The 14,730-nt window shown below is 46.9% G+C and overlaps 1 protein-coding gene across 3 annotated transcripts in view; it reads left to right on the top strand.

Moving 5' to 3' along the window:
* ALS2CL (ALS2 C-terminal like) overlaps nucleotides 1-14,730 on the top strand; it is a 78,478-nt gene that overhangs the window by 39,344 nt on the left and 24,404 nt on the right. For all 3 annotated transcript variants that reach the window (XM_083579360.1, XM_083579359.1, XM_083579358.1), the window contains exons 8-15: nucleotides 1,152-1,219; nucleotides 3,900-3,966; nucleotides 5,937-6,133; nucleotides 6,358-6,423; nucleotides 7,748-7,846; nucleotides 8,552-8,713; nucleotides 11,193-11,304; nucleotides 13,497-13,574. In XM_083579360.1, coding sequence (XP_083435486.1) covers nucleotides 1,152-1,219; nucleotides 3,900-3,966; nucleotides 5,937-6,133; nucleotides 6,358-6,423; nucleotides 7,748-7,846; nucleotides 8,552-8,713; nucleotides 11,193-11,304; nucleotides 13,497-13,574 — 849 coding nt within the window. The remainder of the gene's footprint in view (nucleotides 1-1,151; nucleotides 1,220-3,899; nucleotides 3,967-5,936; nucleotides 6,134-6,357; nucleotides 6,424-7,747; nucleotides 7,847-8,551; nucleotides 8,714-11,192; nucleotides 11,305-13,496; nucleotides 13,575-14,730) is intronic.

Genomic DNA, 14,730 nt, shown 5'->3' with positions numbered 1-14,730 from the left:
GTGGTCCCCCGCCCCTATTATTTATTTCTTTATTTATATTTTTGACAAAGGAATAATCATACATAAATAAGAATAAAAATGTGCAGCCCACCACCGAGACCGTTCCATTGTAACTATCCAACCTCCCAAAATTTCAACACCTCTTGCGATGGTTTGACCCCTTTCCGTTTTAACAGTACCAATTCTACAAACACCCTCCATATTGCTTCAAAATTATTTCTTAATGACACATGTTGATTTATCATTAGTAGCTATATCCCACACCTTTTTATGCCATTCTTACACTTTATATACTGCTTGCCCCTTCAAAGTCATAGCAATCATAATTTGTGCAGCTGTCAATAAATTTGTGGGGGATGCGGGTGGCGCTGTGGGTTAAACCACAGAGCCTAGGACTTGACAATTAGAAGGTCAGCGGTTCGAATCCCCGTGACGGGGTGAGCTCCTGTTGCTCGGTCTCTGCTCTTGCCACGTCAAAGCACGTCAAAGTGCAAGTAGATAAATAGGTACCGCTCTGGCGGGAAGGTAAACGGTGTTTCCGTGCACTGCTCTGGTTCGCCAGAAGCGGCTTAGTCATACTGGCCACATGACCCGGAAGCTGTATGCCGGCTCCCTCGGCCAGTAAAGCAAGATGAGTGCCGCAACCCCAGAGTCAGTCATGACTGGACATAATGGTCAGGGGTCCCTTTACCCCCCCCCCAATAAATTTGTGAGCAAGTCCTCAATTTCCCTCCCACCTCCGCAATGAAAATTATTTCAACATTTTCTTTCTTTTTTATATACATTTTTATTGATTTTTAACATGTCATTTCCAACAGTCATTTAACATACTTTCTTATCTTATACAATATTTTGGACTTCCATCAACAACCTCTGAAGATTTTCCATTCTTAATCACTTATTCTGCATTTCTTAATTTCTCTATTACTTTTAATTATCATTAACTAATAATTCTCTTCATAGTCTTCCTTGCAATATTTCACATAGTCCTCCTTACAGAACTTCTTGCAGTCCTACTAGCGTGATCTGTTTTTTACAATTACTTTTCAAATAGTTCAGATATTTACTCAAGTCCTCTAAAAATCTCTGGTCCCGCAGGTTTCGAATCCTTCCTGTTAATTTATCTAATTCTGCATTTCAACGTTTTCTAGGGGAACACCTTCCAGAGTTTTGACCTGAAGCTCACCTGGGTGGACGCGACTTTCAAGGAAACAGGAAAGTAAGTGGACTTCCTCTGTGTTAAGTTGTGGGTGAACATATCAGACGACACAGCGATTCTTCAAACAGCTCTTGTTTATTCACAGGCCAGGACAGAACTGAACTGAAGGGTTCAGCCAGCCTGCTTATATAGAGCTCCAGTACAACGTTACTGTAACAACTTTCTAAAACTATCCAATCACTGAACGTCACTTTCGATCCCTTATTTGCATAACTACCGTATTTTTCGCCCCATAGGACGCACTGGCCCATAGGACGCACCAAGTTTTTTGGGGGGGAAATAAAGAAAAAAAAATTATTTCCCCCCCAGGCGCTTGTGGGGTCGGCTGTCCCTGGAGCTTGCGGGGCAGGCAGCGGGGAGAAGCGTTCTTCTCCCCGCCGCCCGCCTGCAGACCAGGTCCGGGGACAGCGGGAAGACGCGCTGCGCCTCCCAGCTGTCCCCTGAGCTTGCGGGACAGGCAGCGGGGAGAAGCGCTCTTCTCCCCGCCGCCCGCCTGCAGACCAGGTCCGCGGACAGCGGGAAGACGCGCTGCGCCTCCCCACTGTCCCCGGAGCTTGCGGGGCTGGCGGCGGGGAGAAGCACGCGTCTCCCCGCCGTCAGCCTCCAAACCACATCGGGAGACAGTGGGATGGCGGCGTTCCGCCTCCCCGCTGTCCCCCGACCTTGTGGGGCTGGCGCTGCGGCTCTCCTGAAGGCTGGAGAGCGAGAGGGGTCGGTGCACACCGACCCCTCTCGCTCTCCAGGCTTCAGCGAAAGCCTGCATTCGCCCCATAGGACGCACACACATTTCCCCTTCATTTTTTGGAGGGGAAAAAGTGCGTCCTATAGGGCGAAAAATACGGTATCTACAGTATCCCCCTGCTGGCCCAGGGTGAGAACTTCAGTACATAACACCCCGAACCACAATGGCTCTGCCTTCACTCTCAGAGGCAGAAATGCTTCCGAGTTCCTGTTGCCGGGGAATCGCAGGTGAGCAGAGTGCTCTCGCACTCGTGTCCAGCTTGCAGGCTTCCCAAAGGCATCTGGTTGGCCGATGTGAGATCAGGATTCTGTACTAGCTGGGCCCTTGGCCTGATCCAGAAGACTCTCCTTGTGTTCTGCTGCTGGCAAATTGTTTGCGTGGCGAGTTCCCGCCTCCCCCCATAGAAATAAAGACACGGGACACAAGAATTCGAGTTAATGGGTCAAATTAGGCCACAACTTTATTGATTACAGGAATTGAGCGGTATTGGCTTAGGCATTGGTCCTAACTACTAACCGGCTCATAGGCCGGTGAGGGTTAACCACCAGTGGAAGGAGTCCTGCTGAGGCACGTCAACTAGGACCTCCCCCGGGGTCACCGCGTGGGGGCGTGCCGTGGGCCCACACCTCCATAGGCTTAGGACGAGGCCACGCCCCCTAGAATCCTTTACCGGACTACCCATTATTTGGGAGAAGGTGATGGCGCTCCTTCTCCCCCTTCATCTGCATAATAGACTGTATCCCCACCAATGCCTACCGCCAATACCGTGGAGTTGTGACGGTTTGCTACGAGGTAGGCGAATTCCAAATGGCTGGAGCCAATCTGCCAGATGGAAAAATTCCTACCAGGCCCCTTGACGGTGACCAACCGAGGTCCATAGCAACGTCAAAGAACCTAGTCTAACGGGTGGGAGGGAAGGGGAAACCAGGTCAGCTGCGGCGTGGGAAAGAGAGAGGTCCTCGGCCGTGCCAGACCTAAGTAGGCGAGGCCACGCCCCACGCCCCAGCCGATTGGCTGGCTCGGGGTATCACGCAGCCGAGGATTCCCTGCTATCGCGTGGGGCTGGAGCCTGCCCCCGTGAGTGTGGGGAGCGGCGTGAAGCCTGCAACCCCACCTCCTCCCTAGCTCGGAAGTGGATTTACAGTGGATGCTCAGGTTGTGGACGTGATGTGTACGGGAGGCACGTTCGCAACCCTCAGCGCCGCGTCTGTGCATGCGCGGGTCACGATTCGGCACTTCTGCGCATGCGCAAAGCGTGACTTAGTGCTTTGCATGCGCGAGTGCCGAAACCCGGAAGTAACGCGTTCTGGTACTTTCAGGTTCAGTGCTGTGCGCAACCCGATAATGTGCAACCTGAAGCATCTGTAACCCGAGGTATGACTGTATTTCCAAACCAGAGTATATTTGATTTAAATCCCATCGATTTAAATCACGATTTAAATCACTAGTCAGTAAGGTTGGTTTAAATCATTTTGTCACAGAGAGACTCATTTTTGCTGGTATAATCTTAATCTTTGCAACCAGATGATGGTTTCATTTTTGGGATAATAGATTTTCAGAGTAGTTTTTACAGTTGTATCAAAAATTACTGTTTTGATTATACTACTAGAAATACAAGGCAGGTAATTGTGAAATTATTGTTTATATTTGGACAACTTTTCTGCTTTATTGGGAGGAGAAAAAGAATCATTTTCTTAATAACAATTTAAACAATTTATTTAACTAAAACAATAACGTTATAGCATATGCATCCATATTTTTTAACTGATGTGGTAAAACGATTAAAAAAAAACCTTAGACAGAGTTTTAGCACACATGAAAAACTTTAAACAAATCCTTATTTCCTGATGAATAGCCTTTGCACTATAATGTAACTTAAATACAAATCTTTAGAAAGATTTTTCCTTCCGCTCTCTGTTTTGCTTTCTGTTTCTCAAGGCACACCCTCCGCATCAACACCCCAGAAGGCATGTTCTTCCTCTTGGCCAAAGAACCAGAGTCACGGGTATGTAGCTGTGTGGGACTCACTGCCCAGGGGTAGATGTTGGTGGTTAAAAGTTGGATCTTGTTAAGTTGTGGGCAAACATATCAGACGACGCAGCGATTCCTCCAAAGCAGCTCTTTATTTGTAAGCTGGAACAGAACTGAACTGAGGAGCTCAGTCAGCCTGTTTATATAGCGCTCCACTACAATGCAACAGTAACCATTTTCTGTAACTAGCCAATCACTGAACGTCACTTTCGATCCTTCATTTGCATACAAACTAGCCAATCACTGAACGTCACTTTCGATCCTTCATTTGAATAACTATCTACAGTATCCCCCTGCTGGCCCACGGTGAGAACTTCAGTACATAACAGATCTGTCTGGGATGCGAGGGAGAAATTTGGCTCTAAAGGACCTAATTACATGAACTGAAGGGAGACGGGTGTCGCTGTGGTCTAAACCACAGAGCCTAGGACTTGCCGATCAGAAGGTCGGCAGTTCGAATCCCCGCGACGGGGTGAGCTCCCATTGCTCGGTCCCTGCTCCTGCCCACCTAGCAGTTCGAAAGCACATCAAAGTGCAAGTAGATGAATAGGTACCGCTCCGGTGGGAAGGTAAACGGCATTTCCGTGCGCTGCTCTGGTTCACCAGAAGCAGCTTAGTCATGCTGGCCACATGACCCGGAAGCTGTACGCCAGCTCCCTCGGCCAGTAAAGCGAGATGAGCGCCGCAACCCCAGAGTCGGTCACGACTGGACCTAATGGTCAGGGGTCCCTTTACCTTTTTACATGAACTGAAGCACAGTCATCCTTTGAGATTCACACTTCTCCAAATTTGGCAATGCAGTTCTCCTGCCAAGGAATGTGTACACAAATGCATGGGATGCGGGTGGCGCTGAGGTCTACACCACTGAACATCTTTGGCTTGCCGATCAGAAGGTTGGTGGTTTGAATCACCACGACGGGGTGAGCTCCCGTTGCTCGGTTCCAGCTCCTGCCAACCTAGCAGTTCGAAAGCACGTCAAAGTGAAGTAGGTAAATAGGTCCCACTGCGGCAGAAAGGTAAACAGCGTTTCCATACATTCTGGTTTCCATCACGGTGTCCTGTTGCGCCAGAAGCGGTTTAGTCCTGCTGGCCACATGACCCGGAAAGCTATCTGCGGACAAACACCGGCTCCCTGGGCCTGAAAGCGAGATGAGCGCCGCAACCCCATAGTTGCCTTTGACTGGACTTTACCGTCTAAGGTTCCTTTACCTTTACAGTGGTACCTCTGGATGTGAACGGGATCCGTTCCAGAGCCCCGTTCACATCCTGAGCAGAACGCAACCCGCGTCTGCACATGCGCGGGTCGCGATTCGCCGCTTCTGCGCGTGACATCATTTTGAGCACCTGCGCATGCACGAGCGGCGGAACCTGGAAGTAACCCATTCTGTTACTTCCGGGTCGCTGCGGGAAGCAACCTGAAAAGATTTAACTTGAAGCTACTTTAACCCAAGGTATGACTGTACGGTGGTGCCTCGGGTTACATACGCTTCAGGTTACAGACGCTTCAGGTTACAGACTCCGCTAACCCAGAAATAGGGCCTCAGGTTAAGAACTTTGCTTAAGGATGAGAACAGAAATCGCGTGGCGGAAGTGGGAGGCCCTATGAGCTAAAGTGATGCTTCAGGTTAAGAACAGTTTCAGGTAAAGAACGGACCTCCGGAACGAATTAAGTACTTAACCCGAGGTACCACTGTATATAATGAGAGCAAGGGGTCTGCATTGGCAATTGGGCAAACTGCGGGGTGCGTTTTGACAGGCAAACAGGCATGGAGCTGCAGAGAGCTGAATGCAAGACTGGAAAAACAAGAAGCTGAAGAGGGCACTTTTGTGCACCCACCAGCGATGAGTTGATGCAGACTTTGCAGCTGAAGCCCCCTCCTCTATCTCTGCTTCCTTGCTTAATCCCCTCATCCTCCCTGCTCTCCTCCTCTTTCCATCCCGCAGGCCGTGTGGCAGTGGAAGCTGAACCAGGCCGTGCGCCAGACGTTGAGCGGGAAGCGAGACTTCCCTCTGTGGGGCGAGGCTGGCCGAGGGAGAGACCCGCCGGTCTGCCGCTTCTCCAGCTTCACTTTCCGGGAGGAAGGAAGGTTGAAGGGTGCGACCTACGAGGGAGAGTGGCGCCTGAGTAAACCGCACGGCAAGTAAGTCCACAGCCCCTGTTTGTGTTCTCTCTCTCTCCCTTCCATCCCCGCTTCCACTTTTAACTTGTAAAAAAAGGGAGGAGAGAGACAAGCCAGCTAAATGGGCAGAATTGGGCCTGCAGGCTGATAGTTGCTGACCCTGCTCCAATACACAGAGATTGCTTCCCTGGACTGAGTCAAACCTTGGCTTTTCTCTGGCCATAATGGGTTTATCTTCTTTACAGGGGGACGCTGACATGGCAAGATGGTCGGAATTATGTCGGGGACTTCCAGGAAGGCATGGAACATGGGTAAGGATGCTCCCAGGCTTACCTGTCAGGTGTGCAAGGGGAAGAGCTTTGGTCCACCCTGAATTGCACATCTCGACGGTGCTTAAATGGTACTGCTCTATTCTGCCTTGGTCGGACCCCACCTGGAGTCCTGTGTCCAGTTCTGGGTGCCACAATTTAAGAAGGAGGTTGACAAGTTGGAAGGTGTGCAGAGGAGGGAGATGAAGATTATTGAGGGTCTCGAAACTAAGCAGAACAGTTGAGGGTGTCTGGTATGCTTGCTCTGTAAAGGAGAGACTGCGAGGAGATAGGACTGACATCTTCAAATATCGAAAGGGCTGTCACGTAGAGGATGGAGCAAGCTTGTTTTCTCTGGAGGGTAGGATTCGAACCAATGGCTTCAAGTTATGTGAAAGAAGATTCCAACCAGGGTGGATTTGATTTACATCAAATTGATTTAAATCACTAGTCAGTAAGACTTGATTTAAATTACTAGTCAGTAAGACGTGATTTCAATCATTTTTTTACAGAAAGGTCCAACCTTGTTGGCATCTTCTTAATATTTACAACCAGGTGAAGGTTTCGTTTTTGGAATAATTTTCAGAGTATTTTTTACAGTTTTATCAAACATTACTGATTTGGTTATACTATCGGAAATACATAGACAGATAATTGTGAAATTAGTGTTCATATTTGCACCACTTTTCTGCTGCACGTTATTGGAAGGAGAAAAATAATCATTTCCTTAATAACAATTTAAACAATTTATTTAACTAAAACAATAACGTTACAGCATATGTATCCATGTTTCTTAACCAATGTGGTCAAACAATTTTTTATTTTATTTTTGAACTTAGACTGAGTTTAGCACGCATGAAAAGCTTAAAACAAATCCTTATTTCCTGATGAATAGCCTTTGGACTATAATGTAACTTAAATAGAAAACGATCTTTAGAAAGATTTTACCTCCAAAAGCATTTTGTTTTAAAAATCCAATTTAAATCAAAAAAATCGAATTTAAATTTTAAAAATCGAATTTAAATTTTAAAAATCCATTTTTTGTTTTGTTTTTTTAAATCACTGATTTTTATCCACTCGGATTCCAACTAAACATCAGGAAGAACTTTTCTGATGGTGAGAGCTGTTCAGCGGTGGAACGGTCTCCTTTGAAAGGTGGTGGACTCTCCTTCCTAGAAGGTTTTAAAATAGAGGCTGGATGGAAATATCTCAGGGTTTCTTGAGCTGTCATTCCTGCATTGTAGGGGGGTTAGACTAGATGAGCCTTGGGGGTCCCTTCCGTCCCCACAGTTCTGTGGTTCTATGATCATCTTGTTCCTGGCTGCAGGTTTGGCATCTGCCTCATCCCTCGCGCCTCTGAGGACCGCTATGACTGCTACAAGTGTCACTGGCGAGAAGGCAAGATGAGCGGTTATGGGATTTGCGAGTGAGTAAGCCTTGCAAAGGTTATGGGATCTGCGAGTGAGCTCCCATTGCTCGGTCCCTGCTCCTGCCAACCTAGCAGTTTGAAAGCACGTCAAAGTGCAAGTAGATAAATAGGTACCTCTCCGGCGGGAAGGTAAACGGCGTTTCCGTGCGCTGCTCTGGTTCGCCAGAAGCGGCTTAGTCATGCTGGCCACATGACCCGGAAGCTGTACACCGGCTCCCTCAGCCAATAAAGCGAGAAGAGCGCCGCAACCCCAGAGTCGGTCACAACTGGACCTAATGGTCAGGGGTCCCTTTACCCTTTACCTTTTTTAAGCCTTGCAAAAGAGGTTGTTTCCTCCTCCATGCTCACACCTGCAGGTGGATTGGCTGTTTCCAACTTTACAATTCCATGATTTTATACTGCATTATCATCACAATCCTTAAGCATCTTATAGAAACTATATGTGCAAATTCCCAGTGGAATCAAACGTTAAGAACGAGTTGACCCCCTCCCAATTTTTCAAAATAAAACCAGCAGTTTCAAAGATGCACACTATGAATTGAAATTTACGTATTAAGATGCATGTCCCATTTATAAGTCTGGATAGGCTTCCTTAAGCTTTTTGCAGGCACCAGAAGCAGTTACAACTCTAGAATCAATTGGCAGGGAGTTCCAAAGTTGCAAAATAGCATCCAAAATAGATGTTGCGTGCATTTTTCCCAGGTATGGCGACGAGATGGTCTACAAAGGGTATTTCAAGGACAACGTACGCCAGGGGTTTGGCATCTTGGAAAATGCTTCGGATGCTGAGCAGCCGTTCAAGTACTCGGGGCACTGGGAAAATGACAAGAAACATGGCTATGGCATCTGGGACGACAAAGAGAGGTAAGTCACCCATAAATTTGGAGCGTTTTTCTTTAAACCACCTGATGTACAGTGGTACCTTGGTTTTAGAACAGCTTACATTTGTGAACAACTTGGAAATGGAACGCTGCAAACCCAGAAGTAGGTGTTCTGGTTTGTGAACTTTGCCTTGGAACAGGCATAGGCAAACTCTGGCCCTCCAGATGTTTGGGACTACAATTCCCATCATCCCTAGCTAACAGGACCAGTGGTCAGGGATTATGGGAATTGTAGTCCCAAACATCTGCCTTGGAAGCTGAACATGTTCTGCTTTCTGTTGAGTGTGTTCCATTTTTAAATTGAGTCCCCCATTGCTAATCAGAGCATAATAGCTGTCAACTTTTCTCTTTTTTAAGGGAAATTCCCTTATTCCAAATAGGATTCCTCGCAAGAAAAGGGTAAAGTTGACAGCTATGAATCAGAGGCTGTCTGTTGAGGCTGTCAGCTGCTGAGTCCCGAGCACCCATGCAACGCAGAGGTGATATTTGGAGCTTTAGTTTTTGCATTTTATTTTATTTTTGCGTTTTTGTTTGTGTGGCTTTTTTCAATTTTTTTGACTGTGACTTGTTCTTTGTTTTATGGGACTGACTTGTCACTGTGGCTTGTGTCGTCGTTTTTGTGACTGCAGCTTGTGACTTTGTTTTTGTGACTTGTTTTTGTGACTGGGTGGAACCCAGTTCAGCTACTACCGTATTTTTCGCTCTATAGGACGCACTTTTTCCCCTTCAAAAATGAAGGGGAAATGTGTGTGCGTCCTATGGAGCGAAGACGCCATAGCCCTGCGACCCTCTCCCGGCTGGAGAGGTGACGCGCGGCTATGGCAGGAGCCTCCATAGCCGCGCATCACCTCTCCACCCGGGAGAGCGTGCGTGGGGCTAAAGCAACCCCCCGCGACCCTCTCCCAGCTGGAGAGGTGACGCGCGCCTATGGCAGGAGCCTCTCCGCTGCGCCTTTCCGCTGCTCCCTGACCTGCTCTTTGGGGCTGGTGGTGGGCTTCCCCCCGCCAGCCCCAAAGAGCATGTCGAAAGGAACCTGAAGCCTGGAGAGCGAGAGGGGTCGGTGCGCACCGACCCCTCTCGCTCTCCAGGCTTCCAAGGTAGCCGCCTGAACGCACCTTAAACGGCACCTTGTTTTAGAGCGGGAAAACAAGAGGGGGAAAATTCTCCCACTCTCTGCGCAGCGCCTCCTGCCACTTCGCTGAAGGGGCACTGGGCAGAGAGCGGAATAATTTTTTTCCCTTGTTCTCCCCCCTCTAAAACAAGGTGTGTCCTATTGTCCGGTGCGTCCTATGGTGCGAAAAATACGGTAATTGACTGATTGTTTGTGTGACTGAAGAAATGGATAAAAGCCCCCCATCCAAACAATGACTATCATCAGTGCACGTAAGATTTTTTTTAAAAAAAACATTATCATCTACAATACTGTCTTATTTATTTTATAGTACCGTACATTGATTATTAGGGATGTGGGTGACGCTGTGGTCTAAACCACAGAGCCTAGGGCTTGCCAATCGGAAGGTCGGCGGTTCGAATCCCCACGACAGGGTGAGCTCCCGTTGCTCGGTCCCTGCTCCTGCTAACCTAGCAGTTCAAAAGCATGTCAAAGTGCAAGTAGATAAATAGGTACTGCTCCGGCGGGAAGGTAAACGGCATTTCTGTGCGCTGCTCTGGTTCGCCAGAAGTAGCTTAGTCATGCTGGCCACATGACCCGGAAGCTGTACGCCGCCTCCCTCGGCCAATAAATCAAGATGAGCGCCACAACCACAGAGTCGGCCATGACTGGACCTAATGGTCATGGGTCCCTTTACCTTTACCTTGATTATTGCATTTCACTTTCATCGGTTTGAGTATTACATTGAGGTCTGTCTGTTTTTGCTATTTATTTTGTGTTTTTGTGGCTCTTTTGTTTTTCGTTTTTGTGACTGTGTGGAACCCAGTTCAGCTACTGGTGGATTGATTGTGTGACTGCAGTACATTGTTTATTGCTTTCATTTTATGGATCAGTGGTCCCGTTGTTGTTGTTTAGTCGTTTAGTCGTTTCCGACTCTTCGTGACCCCCTGGACCAGAGCACGCCAGGCACTCCTGTCTTCCACTGCCTCCCACAGTTTGGTCAAACTCATGCTGGTAGCTTCGAGAACACTGTCCAACCATCTCGTCCTCTGTCGCCCCCTTCGTGGTCCCGTTAGATAGTAAAATTCATGTTAAGTTGCTGTTTTAGGGGTTGTTTTTAAAAGTCTGGAACGGATTAATCCCTTTTGCATTACTTTCTATGGGAAAGCGTGCCTTGGTTTTAGAACGCTTTGGTTTTGGAACGGATTAAGTTTGAGAACCAAGGTACCACTGTAATGAGGTTTGCAGAAAGAGAATATGCTTGGAATGATTTAGTTGGCTTTCATCCAGATATTCTGGCAGGGTTATATCCCGACTCTACAATTCTGTGATTCCTCTCGTTCTATTTCAGAGGGGAGAGGTACATTGGGATGTGGCAGGAAGACCAGAGACATGGACCAGGGCTTGTGCTCATGCAATCGGGCGTCTGCTATCAGAGAACTTTCCACATGGATAAAATGGTGGTAAGGATCACCGGGAAATAAAATGTTTGAACTCTCATGCAGGCTAGTCAGGTAGGCTTCATCAAGTGCTTTCTTTAAAAAAATATATATGATTTTCAATTCTATACATTTCGATCATTTTACAGTCATTTTGACATTTCAAAACTCGACTTCCTTCCCCCTCTTCCTGCGGTTCCTTCAATTTATTTTTCATAGTTTCTGCATATCCAAATTAGCTTAATTTGCTCATATGTTCATCCACTTTAAATATATACTCTTTTATGAAACTGCAGGTTATTACAAGAATGTTCTTATCCGTTTACGGTTTATTTGTAAATATTCAACAAACCATTTCCATTCTTTTATAAAAAAGTTTGTTATCTTGATTTCTTATTTTTCTGGTAAGTTTTGCCATTTCTGCATATTCCATAAGTTTTTGTATCCGTTCTTCCTTTGCTGTGAGTTCTGCTTCCTTCCATTTTGGGGCGAGTAGCACTGTTGCCGCTGTGGCTGCACAAATGAATAAATTTCTACACAGTTTGGGTAGTTCTGTTCCTATAATTCCCAAAAGGAAAGCTTCTGGTTTTTTGTTTTGTTTTTTACAAATGTTATTTTAAACACATTTTCCAATTCGTTATACAGTTGTACCTCAGGTTAAGTACTTAATTCGTTCCGGAGGTTCGTTCTTAACCTGAAACTGTTCTTAACCTGCAGCACCACTTTAGCTAATGGGGCCTCCTGCTGCTGCCGCGGCGCCAGAGCACGATTTCTGTTCTCATCCTGAAGCAAAGTTCTTAACCTGAAGCACTATTTCTGGGTCTGTAACCTGAAGCGTCTGTAACCTGAAGCGTCTGTAATCCGAGGTACCACTGTATATCATTTCCCAGCAAGTTTTAACCTTACTACAAGACCACCACATATGATAAAAAGAACCTTCTTTCTCTTTACATTTCCTATACTTACAGTGGTATCTCGGGTTACAGATGCTTCAGGTTACATACGCTTTAGGTTACAGTCTCCGCTAACCCAGAGATAGTACCTCGGGTTAAGAACTTTGCTTCAGGATGAGAACAGAAATTGCACGGCGGCAGCGGGAGGCCCCATTAACTAAAGTGGTATCTCAGGTTAAAAACAGTTTCAGGTTAAGAACGGACCTCCAGAATGAATTAAGGTCTTAACCTGAGGTACCACTGTATTTGATTTGGATTTTTGCCAATTTACTCAAGTGCTGTGCCAAAGCAAGTCTTGCAAACATCCCTGCAAGGCGGTCCAGTATCATTGCAGGGATGGAGGCTGAGAGACAAGGACCTAGGAGAAATTTGAACCAGCAGAACCTCACTCTTCTTCCTACTTTTTATTTTGAAAAGGGAAGAAAAGTTTCTAGCCCATATGAGTGCAAAAAGACGCTTGCAGAGGCGGAGGAGGTCTGGACTCAAGAGTTCCATCAGAATAACTTCTGCAAAATAAAAAGTCATTTGAGTTCATCAAGTTTGCACAATGTTGTATGGGTTTCATAATTCCACCTTCCTTTTTTGAGTTTGCACAGTTAGGAGCATAGCTGTCAACTTACAGATTTGAAAATAAGGGACCAGCAGCCTTGAAAATAAGGGACCAGCAGCCAAAATAAGGGACCTGCAACCTCACCTGTTCCAGGCACTCCAGTCTTCCTGTCCTCCCGCAGTCTGGTCAAACTCATGCTGGGTAGCTTCGAGAACACTGTCCAACCAACTTTGTAACCAGAGGTTCAACTGAATAGAATCTGAATCACATGCACCACAAGGCCTATGCAGCCTCAAATTAAGATGGCTCCCCGGCCTGGCTTTGCACTGCAAAGTTTGCAGCAGCACATGCAACAAAATGGCGTCCAGCATTCAAAAACCCCCTCAGCTTGCATTAACTAGCCACACACAAGGCATGCAAGCTCCACCCCCCAGTCATTCTTAGACTTCTTATTGGGTGAGCAACACAGCCAAGCAACACAGTTGGAGCCTCCCTCCTCCCTGGCCGGGAGGGAGGGAGGGAGAGGAGCTGCTTCCTTTGAAATTTAAGGGACATCATTTAAATGACATTTAAGGGACATCCATCAATAAGGGACAGCAGCGGGACATGGCGCTGGAATAAGGGACTGTCCCTTCAAATAAGGGACACTTGACAGCTATGGTTAGGAGGCATATTTTGCTAATTTACCTCCCCTTCTCTCCTACGATCTGCAGGGACCTGGGACGCTCCTCCTGGAAGACGACTCAATCTTTGTGGGAAACTTCACCAGAGACTTGACTTTTGTTGGCAAAGTGAGTTGTGGGCTCGGCTTTTCGATTGCTCTGGGTTTAAAAGCTGCGAACTGGGCTTGACTGACCACATTTAGGTCGGGAAAGAGTGTGCTGTTTGGAAAATATTCCTAAAGCCATGCTTTTAAGATGCTGGCAGGGCCGGATTTAGGTTTGATGCGGCCCTCTGCTACTGAAGGTAATGGGGCCCTTTCGATGTCCAGCTGTCCTTTGTCAACAACAAATTGTCGCTGTTTTTTGTGTTGAATATATGCTATATGATACTTTGTGGACCTCATCGGTGTCTAGAGCCATTTTATTTGTTTTTTCATCTTATATTTTGGAAATGTACATCCGGTTGTTGTTTTTCTTTAATTTTTTTGGGGGGGCCCCAAGAGAGTAGGGCCCTAAGCTATAGCTTGTTTAGCTTATACGTAAATCCGACACTGCTCTCTGGTCATCATGAGAACCTCGTAACATGAAGAACTTCATGTTTGCTTCTTTTTCCTTTTCCCTCCTCAACCTTTTCCCCTTTGCTGCTGTGTCACTTCCTTGGGGTATTTAAGCTTCACAGGAGGACCTGTTTTGCTCTTGGACATGGGTAGGCAAACTAAGGCCCGAGGGCCGGATCCGGCCCAATTACCTGCTCAATCCGGCCCACACATGGTCAGTGTGTTTTTACATGAGTAGAATGTGTCCTTTTATTTAAAATGCATCTCTGGGTTATTTGTGGGGCATATAGCCCGGCCCCCACAAGGTCTGAGGGACAGTGGACCGGCCCCGTGCTGAAAAAAACTGCTGATCCCTGTTAGAATTCCTGCTCCATGATTGCAGTCATAGGATTGTTGTCTATCACATGACGGTTATGTTTTGACTCCACAGAGTGGGAAGTGACGGAGACAGGATGTTTGTGTTACTGTGTTCCGTGAAGTGGGACTATTGTCCTTTGTTCTTTTTCTCTTTGCTGTCTGATGCTAGAGAGAGAGGGAGCCATGTTGCAGTGCTCCGTGTGTGTTTATATGTAAATAAAGTAGATTAGCCAAAATGCTGAGTTGCTGAGGTCTGTTATGCAACTGCGAAGACTCTGCAGATAGTGTCGGTTGGCATCGGTCGCTGTGATGTTCGGGCTGAAGAAAGCTTTTGAAGCTCCCGAACGAACGACCAGGAGGGAGAGAACATG

This window comes from Podarcis filfolensis (assembly GCF_964270895.1).
Source record: "Podarcis filfolensis genome assembly, chromosome: 12".
NCBI lineage: Eukaryota > Metazoa > Chordata > Lepidosauria > Squamata > Lacertidae > Podarcis > Podarcis filfolensis.
This window is presented reverse-complemented; position numbering and strand designations above follow the sequence as displayed.